We start from the raw sequence: 23,757 nt of genomic DNA, 5'->3' as shown, positions 1-23,757 counted from the left end.
CAAATAAAGTTACACCTATAACTTCCATGGGAGAAGAGGATTAATATTGATGATTTGTGCCAATACTTGTGCTTAAACTCAAGGCCTTGACCTCTTGCTTGACTTCTTACATAACTTAGAATTAAGGCTGGCATTTTCTCACTTGAGCCATGCCTCCACTTCTTGCTTTTTTGTTAGCTAATTGGAGATCTGCCAGAGTTGGCTTTGAATGTTGATTCTTAGGCTGCAGGCTCCTAAGTCACTGGAATTATAGGCATGAGTCCCTGGTGCTCGGCTTAATTTGGAGATTTTTTTTTTGTCAAGTAATTTACAGGGCAATCTATTTCTATGCTCTGCAATCTAGAGTTAACATTTCAAGGTAATGATTTAAGTGTTTCAACATTTACTCAGTGATATATAAACCTCTGAAATTAAAGCTGTAGGTTTCAAACAGTTTGCCCCAGACATACTTACATATTTCATGCAAGTTAACATCCCAGGCTGCGTGTGCAAAGTCCAATGGGTTGACAGTTCTGATGGAAAGGTCAGATTCTCTGCCCAATTTACCTTCCCTATACCTACAGGTTTCTCACTTCAGAGCCAGTGTCCTCACAGGGTTTCAGTGTTATAGATAAATCTCACTTACCAAGTAGAAGAATCCCATTGGAAATATCTGGGGTTTGAATTCAAACCCAATTAAAGGTTAAGCATTTTGCAGAAATCAGGGAAGAATGCTCCGTCGGATGACTGTGGTTGGTCAATTTTTAGATTTTTCTTCGCAACCCGGCAAACCAGAGCATATTAAAATGGTTTAGAGAATAGCTCGGAGGGAATGGTTCTGCTGTGACCTAAAAGGTTTTCTCTCTGGAACATGAATAAGCACCTGGGGCAGCCCCAAGGACTTCTGGGAAAACCCAGACCTACCCAGGGAGCTTGCGTTCAGAAGAGGCTCATTATCTCATCCTCTCCATGTATCTTGGAGGAAAAAAAAGCAAACCTGAGGTTTCATGGTAACTGCCAAGCCTTCTAGGTCTCAAAGCTCAACTGAGCTTCTGCAGGGAATGCACATGTCTTGCAATTAGTGATCATGTCAGGACTGAAACCTAGAGCGGAAGACTTTTGATGAAGGTGTCTTTACACTGCATCTGCCTTAGTCTTGATGTCAAACTGCCTGTCTGAGGTTGAAAGCCAACTGCATTGTCTGCTCAGAATTTTCTGAAGCATGCGACTGGCCCAGGAAGAAATGAGACTGGGTTGATGTAAACATGCTTTACTTGCGTCTGTAGGGAGCAGCTTCTGAGCTCAGCTCTGGTAAAGATCCATTTCTAGGTCTCTATGTTCAGTCAACATTATTCCATCTTTTATCTCTTTCTTGTGTCTAAAACCTACACTCCCTTTGTTAGGACCGTACATTTACCCTGAGTTCCATCTGTCTTACATTGTTCATCATGAGTTCTTAGTCATCCCTAGTACTCAGCTACATTCTGGATTCCTGGAATGGCCTTCTAGCCTGCTGCATTCCTAGATAACAGGACTTGTGTTGTGCTTTCTTAGACTAACTCTCTTTAGCCACTCATTATAACAGCATCAGAGCTCTTCCAAAAGTAAGAAGCTCAAATAGCCCCTGTGCCCCATTGGCTTCTAAGTAACTTGTCTAGAATAAACTTCTTTATTAGCAATCATTCAGCCAAGCCAGAGTGGGACATTTATTTCAATTACAGAGCCAGATGATTCAAGAATATATTATAAAAAAGGGAGGCAATCACAAATCCGGATTTCTGACATCTCAGAAAATTCTGTTTTGACATTATTAACGATCATTTACTATAGTTAAATATCTTTGGGACAACTGTATGACAAGAACATATACTGAAAATGGAGTTTTCAAATGTTTCCTGCAATCTGTACAAAGTAGAGGGGAAGTTGGGGGCAAAATTGGAACATTCCCACTCCAATATCACTAAGATAACTTGTAAAGTGGCTCCATATAGGACCTTCCTTCCTTCCTTCCTTCCTTCCTTCCTTCCTTCTTTCCTTCCTTCCTTCCTCTCTCCCTCCCTCCCTCCCTCCCTCCCTCCCTCTCTCTATCCCTCCCTCTCTCTCTCTTTCTCTTTCTTTCTTTGTTTCTTTCTTTCTTTGTTTCTTTGTTTCTTTCTTTCTTTGTAAGCTAAAATGCTTTGATGTGTTTCATTATTATTGTTATTATTGTCATTATTATTAATATTATCTTTCCAGAACTTCTATCTGAACATCTAGAAAGAGATACCTTAAAAAGAAAATCTCGGTCGGGAAATTTGGAGCAAGTGTTTTGATGTAGGGAAATGCTCAAGAAAACTGCCCAGGCTGGCTTTGACCCACAATGCACAGATCTCAGCCTCCTGAGTGGCTAACAGATGTGAGCCCCAGTGCCTGGTAAAAAATTTTTTTAAAGTTGAAAATACAGGTGGTAAAACACATGTATTTATCTATATAAAATAGCAAAGATTTCCTTTGTCATAATATCCTGTAAAGATAAAAGATAATAAAATGAGAAATATTTCTTTCCTGTTTTTGGTAGCACTGGGATTTGAACTCAGAGTCTCACCCTTGCTCAGCTTGTTTGCATGCTCTACTACACGAGGCACTCTTCCAGCCTGGCATTTTGCTGGTTATTTTACAGCTGGCATCTAACAAACTCTTCTGCTGAGGCTACCATCCTCCTCATCTTAGCCTCCTGAGTAATGGGAATGACAGGCATGCCCCGCTTGAAAACCTACTTCTCACAGGAGCCAGAGATGTATATTCTGTTAGATTTACCTGCCAGCCTCCAAAATTCACTTGGTTCTTCTCGTCTCCCTCACGCCCCCACGTTCTACTACAGAAATAAATAATGTGAACTCTCAGTGGTTTAAGACAAGAGGCACTTTGGTACTTTTTTTTCCCACAATGCCACACCACTCAGCTAGGGCCTTCTAACCTGTGTGATTGTGGTTGTGGTTGTGATTTTGTGTGTGTATGTGGGGGGTGGTACAGGTGGAAAGATAGGTAGAACTTTGGTACGAGGTCATCTCAGTTCACCCCATAAAGTCTCTTAATAGTTTCCTTTTACTCTTGGCTTCCTTTACTGTTGAGTTCATAGAATCCAGAAAAATTAGATAAAACGTGTATTAAATTTTATAATTATTTTGTTAAAAAAATCCCCACTGTCTTCCATTGGCACTTAGAATCAAGTCTGATTTCTTACTGTGGCTTATGGGATCTGCGGTCATATATGCTCTGTTCCCTGCCTACATCTTTAAAATTAAAAATAAATCTTTTTAGCTTCTGTTTGTTCCTTGAAAGCCTAGCTTACTCTTGCCTTAGGACTTTTTTCTTTTTTTTTGGTCGATGTGGGGCTTGAACTCTGGGCCTGGGTGCTGTCCCTCAGCTCTTCAGCTCAAGGCTAGCGCTCTACCTGTTGAGCCATAGCGCCACTTCTGGTTTTCTGGTGGTTTATTGGAGACAAGAGTCTCTGGACTTTCCTTCCTGGGCTGGCTTTGAACCTCGATCCTCAGATCTCAGCCTTCTGAGTAGCTAGGATTACAGGCGTGAGCCACTGGTGCCTGGCTCTTACCACAGGACTTTTGCACTTGCTGTTCCTACTGTCCAAAATGCTCCCTACATAAGGAGACACTTTCATGCTTTCTTTTCTGTGCAGGTCTCAGGTGTAAATGCCATATCAGAGAGACCCTTTTTGACCCCTGGGAATCCCCTTCTCTATTTCTTTGTACCACTACTTCCCTTGCCTCTGCCTCCTAGAATGAGAACAGGGATTTTTAATTTTTCTTGTTCACTGTTGTATCTCCAGTGCCTAGGATAGTTCCAGGTGTTTCTAGTCACTCAACAAATATTAATTCAAACTAATCAAAGAGGAGATCCTTAATGTTTCTGTAGTCCAACTACAAAAGTCAAATACCTTAGTAGAAAGTTAAACAAAGCATCCCATTGTGTGCACAAATAGGAACAATGATCGTGCCAGTTAAAAAGAAAATAAAATGGGCAAAGATTATGAATGCTGAAATTACAAAAGAAAAGATGAAGATGGCTAACCAGATGGAAAATTTAACACCATAACAAGTAAAAAAAATTACAACTTTATAGAGCCACGAGATACTTGTTTGCCTTCCTAAATCACCGAATGAATAGTGGAAAGAGATCACAGTCCTTTGCTGCTGACGGGGTTCTGTCAACACACACCTTCATGGAACGTGGGGTCTGGGGAAACATCTTGAAGGTAGTTTATTAATTGCATGAAATTCCTTCCTCCCCAGAGCTGTAGGAAATTATCCCAGGAAATAACTGTGCATGTGCATAAAGAACTACGATAGTGATGTTATTTCTTTTTAATAAATGGGAAGCATCAAAGTGCCCAAGTTTATTTAGAGGCAGTAGCCTAATTTACATGTGAAGATCCTGAGAATATAATGCCATAAGTATTTCCCAGTACACACACACACACACACACACACACACACACACACACACACACACACACACACACACACACACACACACACATTTGCTTTTAGTTTTTGAATATTGCATGACTATAATAAAAATTAGCCACTCTCTACTAGGCAACTGGAGAATTTCCCAAGATGAAGGATTAAAAGCCGGACTTTCCCATATAAGTATTCCCAACAGTGCTGAGTGGGGAGGGAACCGATGAGGGCTCACTGGGAAGGTAGAAAAGGCCTTCCTGCGTGCAGGGTGCATTGTGGGTGGTAGGCATGGGTGCTAGATGGTCAGAAAATAGCAGACAGGGATATACACATAAGGGAATGCTAATGTCCTCCATCAAAAGTCAAAAAAGAGAAAATCTCGATTAATAAATGTTCTAAATGGAATTCACTGTAGTTTCTTCTCGGACAATATTCTTGTATATAGAGTCACCCCTTGGTTTCCTCAGGGGTTTGGTTCCAAGTTTTAACCCAGGGATGCACAGGATGCTTGAGTCAAATGCCATGGCGTTTGCGCATGACTTGTATACATCCTCCCATACACTGTGAATCAGCTCTTGATGACTTACAACTTCCTACAGCTTAGTTACCTGCTCAAGTTAGTTAGCCAACGTTAGCTAACCCTATGTAGGTCATTGTCATATGGTTCTTTTTAGAGACTAGTGAGAAGAAAAGAAATGTATTTACTTGTTCACTAAAGATGTAACTCTTCTGAACATTTTCTGTCTAGATTGGCTGAATCCATTGATGTGGAACCTGTAGACATAGAAGACCAAGTATATGTTTTTTGTTATTATTATTTTTAATCGTTTTTGTTATTTTTTATTGATATACAGAGAGGTAACAGTTACATAAGTAGGGTAATAAGTACATTTCTTTTTGGGCAATGTCACCCCTTCCATTGCTGTTTCCCCGTTTTCCCCTCCCATTCCCACCCACAAGTTGTATAGTTCAGTTTCAACATAGTATCAAGTGAGCACCACTGCTGCATTTGTTCACCCTTTGTCCCTCCATTTCTGTGTTCCCTTATTCTCCCAAAGACAAAGAACAAACAATACAAAAAGAAAACAAAAACAACAACAAAGAAAAAAACTACTATGTGTATAGACATATATAAGGACATATAAATCAAAACACTATAATATTTCTTTAATAAAAATTTGAAAATGTTACTAGAAAGATGATATATGGAGGGTTACAGTTACCTAAGGCAGGTAAGGGGAACATTTCTTTCTGGACAATGTCATTCATTTCCTAGCTCTCTCCCAGTTTTTCCCTTCCATCCCCGCCCACAAGTTGTCTAGTTCATTGTCAACATAGTGTCCAATGAATACCACTGAAAAACATCATTCCATTTCAAATGACATTATATAATAGCTTTTTCTATATGAGTTTTTTTTTGGGGGGGGGCAGAAGTTGTCTCCTGTGCCCAAGAGATTTGAGGATTTCCACATTTCAGAAAAAAAAAAAAACAACAAAAAACTTTGGAATGTCTTACCTTTAGGACATAATAACTTCCCTTGTGTTCCTTCAAGTTCAAGTGTCACACTGGAAGAGAAAGTTTGCCCAGACCTTCAGGACAGACAGAGTGTCTGTATCTGGTGCTGATGGCCCAGCATTCATGAGGGGCTCACTGAGAAGTCCTGCTGTATCTTAGGGTAATGCAGTGGCTTTACCATGCTCTTATCAATCAAATGATAGAGGCCTTCCACTAACTGTATACAATGGCATCTAAAACTAAGTTTAAAAGGTGTCAATGCTGATAGCACAAAGTTCTGCACGGATTATCAATTATATCTGACCATGTTCTAGGTGCTTCCTATGGGCCATTTTGTGGAAGCCTCCAGACTATTCCAGGAGGAGGGCATAGAAAAAGCTATTATTCATAGAAATTCAAAAAGCAGAAGGAGGATCTGAACACAGGCCCACTGTCAGAACTTATGTGTTAAATAGTATGGTCTTGTGCACCTTCTTTCAACTGTTAACAGGGTTCTTTAGAATGGCAGGATTATATTGGCTTAAATTTCTTCCTTTAAACTTAAAAAAAAACCCATTGCTCAAATTTTCTGCAGTGATTAAGTTCTGTCAATTATTGATTAAGTGACACAGGCAGTGCAGCACAGTCAATGATTTGTGCAAGTGTGGTGATGCATACTTGGAATCCCAGCACTCTGGAGGTGGAGGTAAGAGGACTGAGTGTGAGGCCAGAGTGGGCAACATCTTGTTTCAAAAGAACAAAGCTAGCTAGGTATGGTGGTGCGTGCCTGTAGTCAGAGTTACTCAGGAAGCAAAGCAGGAAGAGGGGGAGCCTAGATGGAAAGCAAAATATGACCAAAATGGGCTAGGGCATGGCTCAGGTGACAGAGCATTTGAGCCACGTGCATTAGATTCTGGGTCTGACTTTTTGCTCTTATTGGTAGCATAGAAGAACCACAGTGACTGCCTCATAGGATTTTTTATGAGGAATCAGTGAGTTGAGTGTAAATACAAATGCATATGGGGTTCCAGGCCTTTGATAAATATTAGTTGAAGAAAAGAGAAAACAGGCTCCACCTAGTCACTCATTTTACTTGTGTCTCATAAGTGAGACTGGACAGAAAGGGCCATTGTAGATTGATAACCAGCTCCTCAGAGTGTTCAGGAGAGAGGTCATCTCCCTCCTCCCCAGGATGAGGCTGAGGTATGGTGGGGGGCTGCCTGACAGAACCAATGGTGAGTGAGAAAGAAGTGAGAACACTAACAGCATGTAGGTGGCTCTTTTCTGATGAGATCTTTCCTCTGGGGGTTGGAGAACCCTAATTAGAAGCTCAGGGCCTGATTAGAAACTCCAGTCAATGGCAATCCCCTTGTCTCATTCTTCTGGGATGAAGGGTCCAGGCCAGGATAGAGCATGCCTATTAACTGGTGTTCCCATGGATGCTGGGGCTTGTGAGCTACAGGTGCTGAAGATGCCTTTTGCTCTGGTCTTCAAAAGCTCTTCTTAGGGACCCCATTCTGTCCACACTCACCTAGCCTTCTCATCTGGGGGAAAGACTACTTGGTTCTGCTGAAGGTGAGCAGTGGTTGAAATATACACAATATATGGAATATATGTAACATCTATGGTTGGAAACCATCCTCTGCATTGGAAATGTACTTAATGGCCTAAATCTTGGTCTCTTATCATCGCATATTGGCTTTTAGTTTTTGTGTCTTCACCAAGTAAGGTCAAAGCTAAGTGTAATTTGTGTGTGTGTGTGTGTGTGTGTGTGTGTGTGTGTGTGTGTGTGTGTGTGTGTGTAATACAATAGGCTGAGATTTATTACCTTCATTTTTAAGAATCTTTGGGTATCTCTGGGCTTTAAGTGTACAATTCTTTTAGCAACAGAAGAGATAAGATATTCTCTGCTATCTCTTCCACTACAAGGAAAAGTAGGAAGGGTCTTGTTCAATCTCTGTGAAGCTTGGTAAAAGGATTTGGAATGATTCAGCAAAGAAAGCTGGAAGTTTAGATAGGCTCAAAAAAAAAAAAAAAAAAAAACAGTACAAATTCCTTTTGGGGAAAGAATTTTCTCCAAACTTGGAGTTGTTAAGGCTCCAGTGATGTGATTGATCAAAAAGAGTTGCTGTCAGCTCAGAAATCAGCTCAGAAATGACATTAGAGAGGGTTATTTCTGCTCTGGGGAGTGGATAAATCATGCATCCCTGTAGCTTATGGAGTCGCTTCTGTGACTGGCTGAGTCTTCTCTAAGGAATAGAGAACAGAGATCTCCCATTTCTGAACTGATCAACCTAGCTCTAAGGAGGTTACTGGCAAAAGCTGACAAGGTCTGGTCCTCATGCTCACAGATTGTATGACCTTCTCTTCTAGGAATTCCCATGTCCCAATATTTCTCCCCACCCATTCTCAAAGGGTAATGGTGGCGGTACATCTGCTTCTATCACGCTCTGAGAAGCAGAGATCTTTGAAGCTCAGGGGGTCAGTCAAGCTGTGCTGAGAGGAACCGCCCAGGCTGAGGGAGGGTGGGGCTCCGCTCAGGCCATTGGCTGATGGTATCTAAGCAAGATTCTTCTCACCACTGGACTTCTCTTGCCACTTGTTTAGGCTGAGAGTAATGCTCTCTCATCTGCCTGAAGACAAAGTGGTGCTGGTGCTGGTGTGGGTGGTAGAAGATTCATGGCTTTCAGAGATTCTTTTAAGTTCCAAGATTTTACTGCACAGTCAGTCTGGGGAACAGATGAGCTAGAGCGAGGAAGGAGGACTTGGGTAGACGTGAAGGTAAAGATAAGACATTGGAGGTCAGCATTGGGGAAGATGTGATACACCAGCCCAGAAGCTTACTGGAGGATCTCAAAGGGAGGAAGAATCTCAAGATGATGATTTTTGTGCCCATTGTCCGGGCTACCTCGGGAAGGGGAGGGCGCAGTTCTATGACACCTGAGTGGGTTCATAAAGGTTTGGGTCCTGGTTTTGCCTGCTTTTCTTCCCACCTGTGTATTTCTCAGACAAAATGAAGTTTCCTCTCTGTATCTCCCTTTCTTCACCAGAAAGTGAGTTGAGGGTCAGTGAAGTAATGGATCTAGAGTGTTTGAAAGTAAGGGATTAGGAATGATTTGTAATTTTGGACATGGGAAATTTTCTTATGAGCAAAAAAACCAACTTTGGTTAAACATACAATATATCATCTCAGTCTATCCTCCCAACTTGCCTGTGCTTTGAATGGTTTCATAGCCATCTTACAAAGGAAAAGCCCTAATCAGGACATGTAAGTGACTAGCTAGGATTTGACTGCACTGTGATAGAATCTGGTCTCTTGATGTCATACAGGCTATGATTTCATGCTATTTCCTGGGAAATTACATCACCAGAAAAGTGTTTTCTTGTGCCTTTCTTCTTCTTTGCTGCCAGTAGTGGGGCTTGAACTTGGAGCCTGGGTGCTGTCCTTAGTAGTTTTGTTCAAGGCTGGTGCTCTACCAGTTTTACTGAATCACAGCTTTACTTCCAGGTTTTTTTGGGTTGATAACTAATAATAAGAGTCTCTGGGCAGGCTTTGAACCACCATCCTCAGATCTCAGCCTCTTGAGTATGTAGGGTTACAGGCATGACTCACTTGTGCCCAGCTGTTTTCTTGTGTTTTTATGATTTTTTTTAATTCAACTAGAAAATGGTCCTCTGAGGTTTTTCCAAATGAATTTCTGAAAGAAACAAACAATTCTTGAGTAGAGATAATTATCATCCCTAACCTGAACCACTGAAAGCATAGCAGAGGTGGCCATATTGTGTTCACCATCTAAACATCCTGAGAGCTCAATTCTGTCCTGATACCCTGAAGATCAACCAAAGCATGTTGTACCTCATTCTATTTCCCTCTTACAAGTCAGCATGGCAGATGATGCCAGTTTGATTATAAGGATAGAAGAAGAACTACCGCCATTCAGGGATGTACAGTTCTGTATATTTATGACTGTTTCCCCAGTATCCAGCAAGCTGTCTGGAATAGAGCAAATAGGCAAAGGTTTTATAAATTTTCATTGCATAATTCCAGCTGAGAACACTGGCTATATAACTTTGGGCACATCAGACAACCTTTATGCCTCCCATTTAAAAATAACTTTAAACCTGACTTGAAGGCTCTAAGTGGATTAGTTTCACTGAGCTATATAAATACGCTTCAGATCCCTGGCTATATATTTTCCCCAGTATGTGCGAGTAGAAAGCTGATTCTTGGGCATTTAGAGAAATAGCTTGCAAGTACAAACTTTTTACTTTTATAATCATCTTTGTATGCATTTTTTATTTGATCCATAGTAGCATCGCGGTTCGTAGTTCAGAGCTTTCTCTGTGTTAAGATGACAGATAAAGCCTATTAAAATCTGCTGGATTTTCAATTTCTGAAACCTCCAATTCGTTCTCTGAGAATTGGTAGAGGTTTAGGGCAGCATCAGTAGTCTCAACGCAGTCGTTCTCGAGTCTTTCTCCTTCAGCTTTGGAAAATATGAGGGTTCCATATCCTAGAAGTATGCACCACTGGCTGGTATAAAAGAATGAGGCTGTGATTCTTGGGGGTACATAGCTAAAGTGGACCAAGGGTGACCCAGAGTTACAGAGGCCTACTATTATAAAGCCTGATAGATACATGAAATATTTCTCTGCCTGATCAATTCAATTGATAAATGACTGGGCATGTTTAACGCTGATGTTATTCAATATAGTGGAGGGTGGTAGATTCAGGATGGCATTAAGGATTCACTTTCATCTGGGGCATCCTTAAGAGCCAGAAATAACAATCATGTTGTAAGAGAAACAAACAGAACACCAGCACTTCAAGGTTTTATTTATCCCTTTAATTTATATGGAATTCTTGAGACTGACTTTTTCTACTAAGACAATACATATTTATGGTTCATCTTTGTCCTTGAGGATTTTGTGGAGTTACTTTTGTTTTCCCCAATCATTAGGAAGTTGATTGGCTATCCTATCAAGAATGACAACTCATTCTGGAGTACTTTAGGAAGAATCACACAGCCAGGTGCCATTGTTGATAAGAACTACACTTTTATAGCTCTGCTGAAGATTGGCAACTCCTGAGAAACCTTGGTTTTCTTAAAAAATTTTCCTCTGTCCTCTGTGGATAGAGTTGATGTTTACAATGATCATAATAAGGTGTGCACAGGTCAAGAGCCTTTCTCCCCACCCTTTTTCTCAAAATCCTTGTTTTGATCTAAGGTCTTAGGACCTGGCCCTGGAGATCTCCCCACATGTTTCCATTTTCTCCCCAAAGCATCAACCCTTCTCCATCATCCATTCATAGATCAGTCTGATTTAGGTTGAGCCACTGTGTATTGGCTTTCCAGACCCCTTTGGCCAAGTTGTGTTAGTGGTCTGATGCAGGGACAGCTAATTATTCTGATTATCCTGGCATTTGGTGAATTGACAATTTTATTTTGTATTTATTTATTTATCAATACTTGTTTCCAAAAGAGATCTGAAGGGGTCTGTCAAAATGCACAAGATACAATAGATTAAACATGAGAAGTGAGAGTTGGGGCCAAGGGCGGGTATTCTTGTAGGCAGACCACAACCAGAACAGCACTGGTTCACATGGCTTGTGTCTCACAACTGAAGACTGTGGGAGGGGGTCCTTAGGGTGCAAGGACTCTTTGTTAAGAGCTTCTTCTGATGATAGCTCCAAAAAGAATCTCTTGTACCTTCTCATTTTTTGCAGACAAGACATTGAAATATGAAGCTACACAAAGGGGAGCACCCGCAGTGCCTCCAACTCATCATTAGACTGTTTGCCAAGAGTTTTTACTTAATAGATAGTGATATTCTCCTTGGCCAAATTTGAGAGGACAATGAATATAAATCCACTGGAAAGATCCTGGGCATAAGAATTATGCTCACTGCAGGCTAACCTTGCAATGTATGAGCAATGGGATATGGTTGGAAGTATGACCTTGGAGTCCAACAAACCATGATTCAAATCTCTGCTGAGAGATTCATCTAAACCAAATAGCTAATCTCCACAAGCCCATTTTTCAGTCTCTCAGCCAGGGTAATAAGAATCCATACTGCACTGGGACATTGTGAGTATCTGCGGCAGTGTATATGAAATACCTGCAGCAGTATTTAACACATAGCCAGTACTGTCTTAACGTCAGTCAGGATTATTGATTAGAAGACAAGGTTACAGCACATTTAGTTTAAAGATCGAATTGACTTTATCTGTGATTCTGGAATTATGAAACATTGTACTTGATTCAACATGTTGAACAGAGGCAATTGTGTGCATAGACAGAAAGAGCCTAAACAGCCAGTGTGGTGGTAGCAATCCTACCGCGCTGGGTGCTGAGACCAGAAGGTTTTAAGTTGGAGGCTAGCCAGAGGCTGCATGGTGAGACTTTGTCTCAAAAAAAATAGATAAAAGGAAGGGAAACAAATAAAAGATTAAGAGGATGGAGAAAAGCAGAAACATGAAACAGATCATTTGTTCTAAAGTTACTTCTTCCTTGTAAATAAAAGGGGCTTCCTTAGCACACTGGTTAAAACTGGCATTGCTAAAATGAGGGAAGGGGTAACAAGTTTGACAAGAGATGTACTTATGACCTTACTCGTATAATGTAGCCCCTCTGTATACCACCTTGACAATAAGAAATAAAAAAATCTGGCATTGCGGGCCATTTGTCTATTATCTCTCTCTTGATTTCTAAGAATGAAAGACGATTCAGCTGAGGCTTTGGGAAAAGGGAGACTTTGATGTGAGACTTTAATATGAGTAATTACACATTGACTTGTTTTCTTTTTTGGGGGGGTGGTCTTGTGTAGGAGCTCCATTAAAAAAACTGATGCATTTTATTTGCCATTATTGATAGATATTCCCTTCTCTTATTGGACTTTTAAGAGGAAAAGAGAGATAGAATGATGAGCAGCATATGAGGCTCTTCAGTGTTGTTTTATGGGAGAACACAGGCATAGAAATTGGTGATTCTTACTTTTTTGACAGAACCTACGCTTGAATTCAGGTCTCCAAATGTTGTTTGCAGCCTTCTTACTACACACTTTCTCTGTCTCATTATGACCGCATCCTTCCCTCAGAAAATAGCTCCCCAGCAGGAAAGACCCAATCTGTCTCTTAGAACAGCAGTGGAGTGAGTGGCATCTCCTGACCTATGTTTCTGCAGCTGGGGCTGCTGGAAGCCGGGCAGTGCTACCCCGACTCCTGGGCTGGTGGTGGTTCATAGTCTAAGTTAGAAGAAAGTACGGTGACTTTAGAACCAGAACTCCTGCTGATATTTTACTCTGTGGTCTTGGGAAAGTGGCTTAACCGTTTTGAATTTCATAAATTGGAGAAACACTACATTTCTGATTGTCTGGGAAACTTAGTGATTGGCAAATCATTTTTTGGGGGGTGGGAGAATTTTTTTCTGGGGGGGGATTTTATATATCAAATTTTACTCAGTGTTAGGCCCAGTGAATGTTTCCATGAATTAAGATTTTTCCTTCTCGCAGTACATCAGTGCTATTATTTTCATTGCATAGATACCAAAGCAGAGATTCAGAAGTCAGTGAATTAGCCTAAGGTCAAGCAAACAAATGGCTGGGTCAGAACTTGGAATAGGCTCTGTGTTCTTAGCCCTTATACCATAGTTCTAGAATTCCAGCTGTAACTTTATAGTGGGTGATGCTCAGCTCATTATGGAAAATCCTATACTCCATGGGTCTATTTATTTGCTATTAGGAAGATAAAACTTCTGAACAAATTTACGTTGAGAGTGTCTCAAAAGGATTTGAGAAACTCCATGTATTTTATGATGGGAGCAGAGTGGGCTGCTGCATTTTATGTCATTTTGTTTTATTATTCTGGGTAAATGAGGCGTGGTAAATAGATTTCTAGTATTTCTGCTCCCAATTGCATTGGCGATGGGCCAATCTTGTACACTTCTTACTTGGAGATGCCCAATTCTCTACGCATTGTAGCCTATGTTCACAGCACTTACCTTCTGTCATGCGACAAAACATGTGTCCTCTGTCAGGGCACAACGCTTCTCCTTCCTTTTGTAAATTATTAGCTTTAAATAGTTGAACTAAGGAGTTGCCATTTAACAAAGCAGTTTATGAACACCATCCATCATAGTCAGTGACACACCTTTCAACATTCTCACTCTCCACCACCCACACCTCCGACATACCCTTTCCTTTCCTTTTCTTAATTTTGTTGTTTCTTCTTTCTTATTCAACTATTACATCCTCCTGGCTATGCTAGAATGATGGTGCCAGGAGGTAGGGATACCATCAAATTCAATGAGACAAAAAGTACCTGATGCATGGTGAATTCTTGAGTAAGGACATGCATAAGACTCTTCTTTCTTTTTTTTTTTTTAAGACTCTTATTTCTTGATCAGGGTGATTTTTTATTTTACAGACTCTTAAAACATTGCAAGTCATTGTTTTTGAGATCAACAACTGGCCCTCAACTGGGAAAACAACCTCAATATTCATATGATCAAGAGCCTATTGTGGGACAAACCAATAGATACTGACCTTCATTCCATTACTGGATCAGCTTTTGCCAAACATTGATCTAAGATCTACTTTATTATTTATCTGAATGTTGATGAGGTCTTTCTCAAATTTGGCTATTGTTCGTTCTGAGGAGGAAAGAAGTCATGTAGCATCACCTTTGAAGTCCACATTTCATACTTTCAGGACCCCAACGGATTAATGCTCAAAGGCACAGAGAAATGATGGTCGTAAAGACTGGAAAGAGATCCATGTGCATTAGAATGTGATGGCCTTGTCTCTTCATGGGCTTTGCAGGCTAATTTTGCAGTGGTTTGATTCAAGCTTCTTACTGATTGACAGTGATCTGGCATTTTGGAAATGGGACAGGTCCTCGGGAATGAAAGGAGAGCTTGGAAACCAGGCCATATTTCCTTGGCAGGGAGAGAGAGGAAGGAATGGACTGGCGAGCATCAGGATGTGGAGGTTCTAACAGTCATTTGCTCTTTAATGGCACTTGAGTCCACTGTGCTTGAGGTAGGGTGGTTGTTGGAACTCCAAGGGACTGTGGACCTGGAGATAAGAAGATTCTAGAATATATCTGGGAACTTTTCCCAATATTTAGAAAAGCGTATTTTATGGTTTTTAAATCATGATCTAATTTTAATTGACAGATAAAAATTGTATGTATTTACAGTTTGTAATATGATGATTTAAAATGTAGATACATTATATCATGGCAAAACAAGCTAATGTACTTAGATTTTTGTGCTGAAAACACTTAAAATCTGACCTCGGCCATTTCTGAGTGTATCTGAGTGTATCTCTATCCTCACAAATAAAAGAATGTTTTTTTGCTTTTTATGGCTGAGTAGTATTTCACTGTGTATATATAACACACAGTTAGGAAACATACTTCTAAGTGCAGAAGAGAGAGATAATGTGTCATGCATCTCTTATGCAAATCATATCATACTGCAATTTAGCATTATAATCCCATTAATCCAAGGAGGCTATGATTGAGAAAGGTTGATTAACTTGTTCTAGGTTTAAAAAGATTGAAACCTCTGCCTGATTTCAAAGTCCAGTCCTTCATACTGCACCTCAAAGTTCTAGCTACATAAAGCATGTTTCTTCTCCACTTGAAGATGACCTGCATTTCTTTTCTGTTGTTGTTGTTGGTTATGGAGCTTGAAATCTGGGCCTGGGTGCTGTCCCTCAGCTCTTCAGCTCAAGAAAAGTGTTCTACCACTTGAGCCAGAGCGCCACTTCTGGTTTTCTGGTTTATCGGAGATAAGAGTCTCATGAACTTTACTGCCTGGGCTGGCTTTGAACTGTGATCCTCAGATCTCAGCCTCCTGAGTAGCTTGGATTACAGGCGTGAGCCACCAGCACCTGGTGAGCTGTACTTCTAATGTGAGATCTGCAGAGGTTTGGAAACACTCAAAGAAATGATTTCTAACCTCGGCACTGCCTGTTTAGTATGAAATCCGTGGGATGAACAAATCACTCCACTACATCTCTCATACTCTTGTCAAAAAAAAAAATGAAATGGTGCTTCCAAGGATTTCTGAAAGCTCAACTGAAGTGAAGTTTGTGAAAAATGTAAAGTGCATGGTAAATCTACTACACAGCAGCAGCAATCAAAATCAAACACGGTCACTTCCTCTTCAATGAGCTCTTGTTACTAATTGTCATAATATTATGATATTTATCTATCTATTTACTTATCTATTTCAGCAAGTGACTTTGTCTTCATGGCAGAAAATGCCACCAGGGTGACAGAATTTATCCTGATGGGGTTCCAGCTCCAAGCATCCCTGCAGATGAGTTTCTTCTTTGTGTTTCTGGCCTTTTATCTGATCACCATTGGGGGAAACCTAGGCATGATCGTACTAATTCAGAGTGACCCTCGGCTCCAGACACCCATGTACTTCTTCCTCAGCCACCTTTCCTTTCTGGACATTTGCTATTCTTCTGTCATTGTCCCTCAGTTGCTTGTGACCTTGGGGACGGATAAGACTGTCATCACCTATGAACGTTGTGCCGCCCAGTTCTTCTTTTTCACCCTCTGTGCTAGCACGGAATGTTTCCTTTTGGCTGTGATGGCCTATGACCGCTACGTGGCTGTGTGTAACCCTCTCCTCTATGCGATGGCGATGACCCCACAGGCTCGTCTGGGGCTGGTGATGGCCGCGTATGGTGGTGCCATGGTGAATACTGTGATCCGCACAGGGTGTACCTTCTCCATCTCCTTTTGTAAGTCCAACCAAGTCGACTTCTTCTTCTGTGACCTGCCACCATTGTTGAAGCTTGTCTGTAGTGAGACAAGGCTCCAGGAACAGGTCATCTTCCTCTTTGCTTTTCTGGTCATCACAACCAGCATTCTGATCATTCTTATGTCGTATCTATTCATCATTCGGGCGATTCTGAAGATCCGGACGGCAGGTGGCAAAGCCAAGACCTTCTCGACCTGTGCTTCTCACATGACTGCAGTGGCCCTTTTCTTTGGAACACTCATATTTATGTACCTGAAAAGTAACATGGGAAAATCTCTCTGGGAAGACAAGATTGTGTCTGTATTTTATACTGTGATCATTCCCATGCTAAACCCGATGATCTACAGCCTGAGGAACAAGGAAGTGAAGGAAGCTCTGAAGAAAGTTACTCAAAGAATGAAAGTAGCCCAAGCAGACTAAGATCTGAGCTCCCCACATCTAGAAATTCCTGCAAGGCATTCTTTGGGGGTTTTTGTCTTATCCCTTTAACACATGAGTCAGATATCGGATTACCAAGATAGTTTGAAGGAGAAAAACATATTTCTGGCTCCCAGAACTTAAAAATAAACTATTTGCTCTCCAGTCAGAAATAGTCCCCCTCAGTTCTCTCTTCAGAAAAATTTCTGCCTTGCTGTGAATAAAGATCAAGAGATCTCGAGCCAGAATCAAGAGAGATGGAGAGACACAAGCTTTTATAAATAATAACATCTTATAAAATCTAAGATTTATTTTTCTGACCTGTTCTGGATATTGATGAAGTTTTGTTCCCAGCTACTTGAATCTTTTTCTACAAAGCTAATTTTGAGCCAAGAACAATGATAAAATAAGAATTCACTTTTAATGTAGTAGAGCAGTCAGTTGTTTTAGTTATGGATCTGTGTCTAGAATAATGACAAAGTGATAGCTCACTTTTGGTGTGGTAGGAAGTCAATATTTTGGTTATGGACTGTGGAGAAGATTTCAACTCTGACTAAATAAACGTTTTTAGACATGTCATGTCCAACTTAGGTACTTGTCATGGAAGAGTACAAGCACTAGCCAGAATAAGAAAAAAAATGAGAGGAAAGGAAATGTGGTATAGAAAATGTTCAACTAGATTATGTTAGCCTTTTCCCAAGGTGGTGTAGAGGACTAAGACATTATAGAATTGGAGAAAGATGTAATGATTTGTGTTAATTATTGGAGAAGGTAGATCTTGATGTTACATGAAACTGAATCATATATACAACTTTGTAATATTTCCTGATCAGTAAAGGTCAGGAGCTCTGTTTTATCTCTGAAGCACTGCTTATAGACATCTGCCTCAATTAACTTGAGTTATTTCCTATCCTTCAGTAATGAAAATCACTATCTACTTTCATCTTCTCCAGAACATTTAGTTTTTTTCCCTTTTGTCATAAGATAAAGAACTATGAATCTGTCACTGTTTAATTACCCCATATCTGATAGAAACATTACTTGAGAAACATCTCCATGGATACCTCATTCCGACCCATCAATTTAGTAAATATTCACAGACCACCTGCTATCAGACATGATAGTAGGTTCTGAATTGAGTGGTAAAAAACAACAGATATGGATTTTCCTTCAAAGAGATTAGACCTCTGGCATAGACAGATAACTTATCATTTAGACAGTAATAATAGACAGGTGGTATGCTTTCTCCCGCCCCTACAAATTGGAAAGTGGAAGGAGAAGAATCATGGAGAAACATACAGTCTAACAGGGTTCTGAGTTTGGTATGGCCAGACCACAATGCTCTGAAGATCTAATATATAAGCAGAGACCTAAGAATAACTAACAGTCGTGAATGAGAAATAGTCATGAATGAGGGGAGACTTTTCAGACAGGAAGAGCTGTGAATGCTACAGCCTGTGAAATAGGATGCGTTTGAAAGACTGAGAAGCCACAGTGACTGTAGGCTGAGGGCGGGAGGCTCAGTGTGAGGTGGCAGCTGGTGAATTTAGAAGGAACCAGGACAAGAGCCTTGTAGACTTCCTTCGGAACTTGAGGAAATTATTTCAAGAGCCGGGTGTGAAATACTCAGCTCTGAATTTTAAAAAGATCCCTTTGGCTGTGGTGTGATGAATGGGAGGGGGCTGGTGGCAGTGGAGACAGACTCCGGTGTCTAAGAAACAATACCGGATGTATATCAGAACTTGACATTTGACATCCATGCAGTACCTATGCTTCACTCTCAATTATCTTAGACTATAAACAAAGCTAGGAAGTACATGATTATGGTGTTGATTTAGGACAGATTTAGGAACAATGCTAAACTTGAGTCAATATAATTTGGAGGTGCTCCCCTTTAATTGATGAACATTTCCTTCCATAAAATCTGACCTGGCTCAGGAATATTGTTCCCTCATCAAAACACTTGTACTAAGGCTGGGTGTAGTGGTACTCACCTGTAATCCTAGCATTCAGGAGGTGGAGTTAGGAGAATTGTGAATTTGAGATCAACCAGGGCTACACAAGGACACCTCGTCTAAACAAGCAAACCTATGCCATAGGATTCAGCACATTTCTTCTTACTTCCTTTGATACACTCAGTAGGCTGGGTAGACTGTGTTAGTGAGCTAAAGGAAACATGGCTTCTTGAGAGTTCAGGAAACTTTAAAGAAAACGAAGAAATATTGGTGACTGTAGAAGAGCCTCAGGTATGCACCAACTGGATAAAATAAGTTGAAGTTTTAGTGTTTTTGATGAACATTTCTAGAGGAAATGGCATGTATGTTGTTTTTCCAATTGGTTATCTAATAAATGAATGGAAACTTTACAATACTTGTGCCCTTATTTCAGGTGTGTGTGTGTGTGTGTGTGTGTGTGTGTGTGTGTGTGTGTGTGTGTGTGTGTGTGTTACTGTGGCCTGGCTTTTTGCAAATAATACATTAGAGACTGAGTTGTGTAGACTTTTCTTTCCAGGTTGATTTTGAACTGTGATCCTCTAGTTTCAGCCTCCTGATGAGCTACGATTACAGACATGAGCCCCAGATGCCTAGCAGAGGATTATTCTTAAAATGTACTCTACACGTAATCATTTAGAAGCATAATCAAGTCAATAATCTTGGAATATTTTTCCCCCTCCAACTTCCTTTATGATTTTTTGCCAGTGCTGGAATTTAGAACTCCAGGCCTTGATTTTGCTCTACTTTCTCACTCAGTTGGAGCTCTGTCAGTTGACCTGCATTTCTAGCTCTGCTTTTTACTAATTAATTTAGAGACAGAGTCTCATGGACTTTCCCACTTGAGCTGGCCTCAAACCATGATCGTTCGGGTATCTGCTTCTTGAGTAACTAAAATTATAGGTATGAACCACTGGTGTCCAGCTTCCCTTTCAAATTTCAAATCCATTTTTCTCCCCTAGAAACTAGGCCTCAGAATGATAAATTTTCAGTTCAATACTCTGGCTTCAATCTACCTAACATTAGTATTGAAAACATGAGGAGTCTGAGATTGGAACTCATTTAACACAATATACCAACAGGCCAAAGTACTCTGTTCCTGTCATCATGTAAAGCGACACTAGTACTTAAATTGTGGCATTTTATTTTTCTGCATATGAATTTGCATGAATGAGTATGTGTATAATGCCAAACTAACTATCAGCACAGTGGCAGGTGCAAAGGGGAAATGGAAGAGTATGATGTATAGAAACATGGTCCTGAACCCTTGGTAGAAGTACATTTTTATATCTTTGCTTTTTAAAAAATTTTATAGAGGGGTTACAGTTACATGAGTAAGGTAATGGGTACATTTCATGTAGAGCATCGTTACTCCCTCCTTTGTTTTTCTTCTACTATCCCTTCCCTCCCAATCTTCCTAGTATAGTTGCTTTTGGAGGAGTTATAATGTTACAGATAAGAGCAAAACCATCACATTTTTCTGGTCACAAAGCTCTATATAGGACACATAAAAATACTTTTCAGAGCTGGGTGCTGGTGGTTCAGGCCTGTAATCCTAGTGAGAACTGAGTTGCACAGTTCAAAACTAGCCTGGGTAGGAATTCCATGAGAGTCTTATCTCTATTTTTTAAACACCAGAAAATGGGAAGTGGTGCTGTGGCTCAGAGTGATAAAGTACTAGCTTTGAGCAAAAGAGCTCAGGGGCAGCACCCAAGCCCTGAGCTTAAGACCCAGTACCACAAAACCCCACAAACAAACAGAAAACCAAAATAAAACAAGAAATATTTCCCAGATATCCAGATGTCCCACTCTCTTTGCTCAACTCCTATTTGCTTAATCCAGGGAAAGAAAAACACTGTCACAGTCATATGCAAATGACCACAAGTACAAAGCTGTTCAAGTCCAACACACCAACTATCACATCTTTTTTTTTTTTTTTTTTTTTTTTAAATCCGTGGAGTAGAAAGAGAATGAAACATTTTGTTAAGAGAGTTGCACTGGTGAAGGAGTTCACAGAAGGTAACTGTAGGTTCTGAATCTCATCTTGCCTCACCTAATATATTTTTTTCTTGATTCTTCCTTGGAGGTAGCATGTCCAGGAGGATGAGTCGCTGGGGATTGGGGACAGTTCACAGAAGTGAAAAACTAGGCCGCCAGCTTGCCTGGGGTGGATCTGGAGGGTGGCTTGTGGAGATCAAGATGGACATTACACAATTCATCCTTTTCATCCTACTGGAAAAGAAAAAAAAATCTCAGCTCTTCCTACTTATGTCTCCTTCAAAAGTGATGATGCTTTCTGAAAATAGCTGAAAAGAACATTGTGTCAATTTCTTTTTCTCCACATACTGTTGTCCTTATTTAAAATATGGCAGTGCAAACACAAAAATAAAAGATGGTAATATCAATTTTAAAAAGTACGTTTTACTTGTGATGGGGTGAATATGTGAACTCTTTCTCATTCTGCTCGGGCCAAATTTGCTTCCAAAGCCCATTTGTACTTGCTGTGTTCTGTATTTGCTATCAGTAGAACCTAGAATATCTTATCAATTGACTTGTTTAAATATTAATTCTTTGAAAGTAGTTCAATAAACTAATTTTCATGGAGGGGATGCCATATACTAGATATTTAGACCAATGAAGAAAATAGATTAAAACCTCTGCCCATGTGAGTCTTATATTTTCACTGAGGAGATAGATAAGAAACAGTGAAGATAGCCAGCCACTGGTGGCTCACAACTGAAATCCTAGCTACTCAGGAGGCTGAGATTTGAGGATCATGGTTCAAGACCAGCCTGGGCAGGACAGTCTATGAGACTCTTATATGTAATTAGCCACCAGAAAACCATAAGTGGTGCTGTGGCTCAAAGAGGTAGACTTCTAGCTAGCATTGAACAAAATAAGCTCAGAGACAGCACCTAGTTCCTAAGTTCAAGCCCCATGACTGACCAAAAAGAAAAGAAAAAAGAAAGAAAGAGAAAAAAGAGGAAGAAAAGAAACAGTAAAGACAATATATAAGTAAATAGTAGGTAATGAATTTTAAAATGTGCTTAAGTTCTCTGGAGAAACTGAGATATTAATCTTACAATGTAAGTGAGAAATCTACACCAGTTCTTCCTTCACAAACAGGTAATTTCCTTTCTAAAGTGAACATAATCTGCATTATTCCAACACTTATTAAACAGTGTTTAATATTATTATTATTTCTGTTTTTCTGTTATTATTATAGTGCCCCAGACACTATAATATAATAATATATAAGATATAATAATGGGTACTGGGAACCAATATGTCATAGTCACTGATCTCGAAATGCTTATAATTTAGAAAGGATGATAAAAATGCAAATAAATATTTGCAATAGAGTAGAATACTGGCAATATTAATACATGTTAGGTATTTGAGGGTCTGCACTGGGGAACTCTAACCCCTTTCCTAGAGAGATTGATGGTCCAAAAAATCTGCTGATAAGAGAAGACCTTTCAGCTATGTCTTGAAGAATAAGTTAGGAGCTCACCCAGTGGACAGAATGTTGGGAGCCATAGGATGGCCTTTCTGACTGTGTAAGACTTCAGGGCATGCTCAGTTGCTGGAGCTCAGGGGGAGTAAGTGGCAGCAGGCAGGTCTTCAGAGTTTTTATCTGTTCCTCTGAGATTTTCACTCAGTTCTCATAGTAGGGGACCTGCTTTAGCAGGAGATGGTATTGCCAAGTGAGTGCTGTGGAAAGTATCTTTCTGCTTCCCACCAGCATGGTGTATATTGTCTGCAGAAACATTCATCTCAAGAAAGTATTGACCAAGGGAAGGAGGCAGGGCAAGATGGTAAAGTAGAAGCCTTTTCCAGTTGGGTCTGTGAATGAGAAGAGTCAAGGCATCAAAAGGGGAGGCGATGTTGGAAAACGGGGAAGAGAGGAGGAGTACCAGGTGCTACGAAAAGAGGGACAGGACACCCAAGAGTGATGGAGAATCAGAAAGGCAATAGAACAAATTGGGAATGGTGGGTGAATACAATCATGCCACTCAGTGTTCATATGTGACAATGGAACTCGGAAAGTTGATGAGAATGATGGAAGGATGACTCCAATCAAGATCCATTGCACACACGAATATTAAGCTGAATACCCTTGTACAACTACTAGAAGATAAAAAAGTTAAAAATAAGAAGAAGAAAAGGAGGAGGAGGAAGAGGAGGAGGAGAAGAACAGGAAGAAGAAGAGGAGGAGGTGGAGGAGGAAGAAGAAAAGGAAGAGGAGGAAGAGGAGGAGGAGGAAGAGGAGGAAGAGCTTTACAGCCTGATCCTTGTTGCATTAGATTGAAGCTGAAGCCTCTATTGACAAGGTAATCTAGGTGGCCTGGGTGACAGATTCAGATAATTCCTAGCTTCAGGTAATTCCTCAACTCCTGAAAGCCTCAAATCCAGTGATGGGATTTGGTGGGACAGTGACTCTCCCTCTGTGATAGGTTATCATTATATAAGAAGGACATTTTCTTATTCTCCATAGCTCAGAGTAGTATAACCAGGTATCACCTACCGTTGGAGACTGAGATACTTGAAAGACTTGGAAAATAGGGAGCAATCACAACTCAGAGAGTCTTAGGCCATTTGGCCACAGCATTTGGGAAGTAGAGGGTCAAGAG

At 40.4% G+C, this 23,757-nt stretch overlaps 1 protein-coding gene across 1 annotated transcript; it reads left to right on the top strand.

Moving 5' to 3' along the window:
• Window positions 1-16,193: 16,193 nt before the first annotated feature.
• Window positions 16,194-17,135, top strand: LOC138833557 (olfactory receptor 9I1-like). The gene has a single exon (XM_070031835.1). It carries the CDS (start codon window positions 16,194-16,196, stop codon window positions 17,133-17,135), a length of 942 nt encoding a protein of 313 aa, XP_069887936.1.
• The last annotated feature ends 6,622 nt before the right edge of the window (window positions 17,136-23,757 follow it).

This window comes from Dipodomys merriami, unplaced genomic scaffold (genome assembly GCF_024711535.1).
Source record: "Dipodomys merriami isolate MVZ:Mamm:240054 unplaced genomic scaffold, mDipMer1.0.p SCAF_21, whole genome shotgun sequence".
In the NCBI taxonomy this organism is placed as follows: domain Eukaryota; kingdom Metazoa; phylum Chordata; class Mammalia; order Rodentia; family Heteromyidae; genus Dipodomys; species Dipodomys merriami.
Note: the sequence above shows the minus strand (reverse complement) of the source record. Positions and strands in the feature narration are given on the sequence as shown.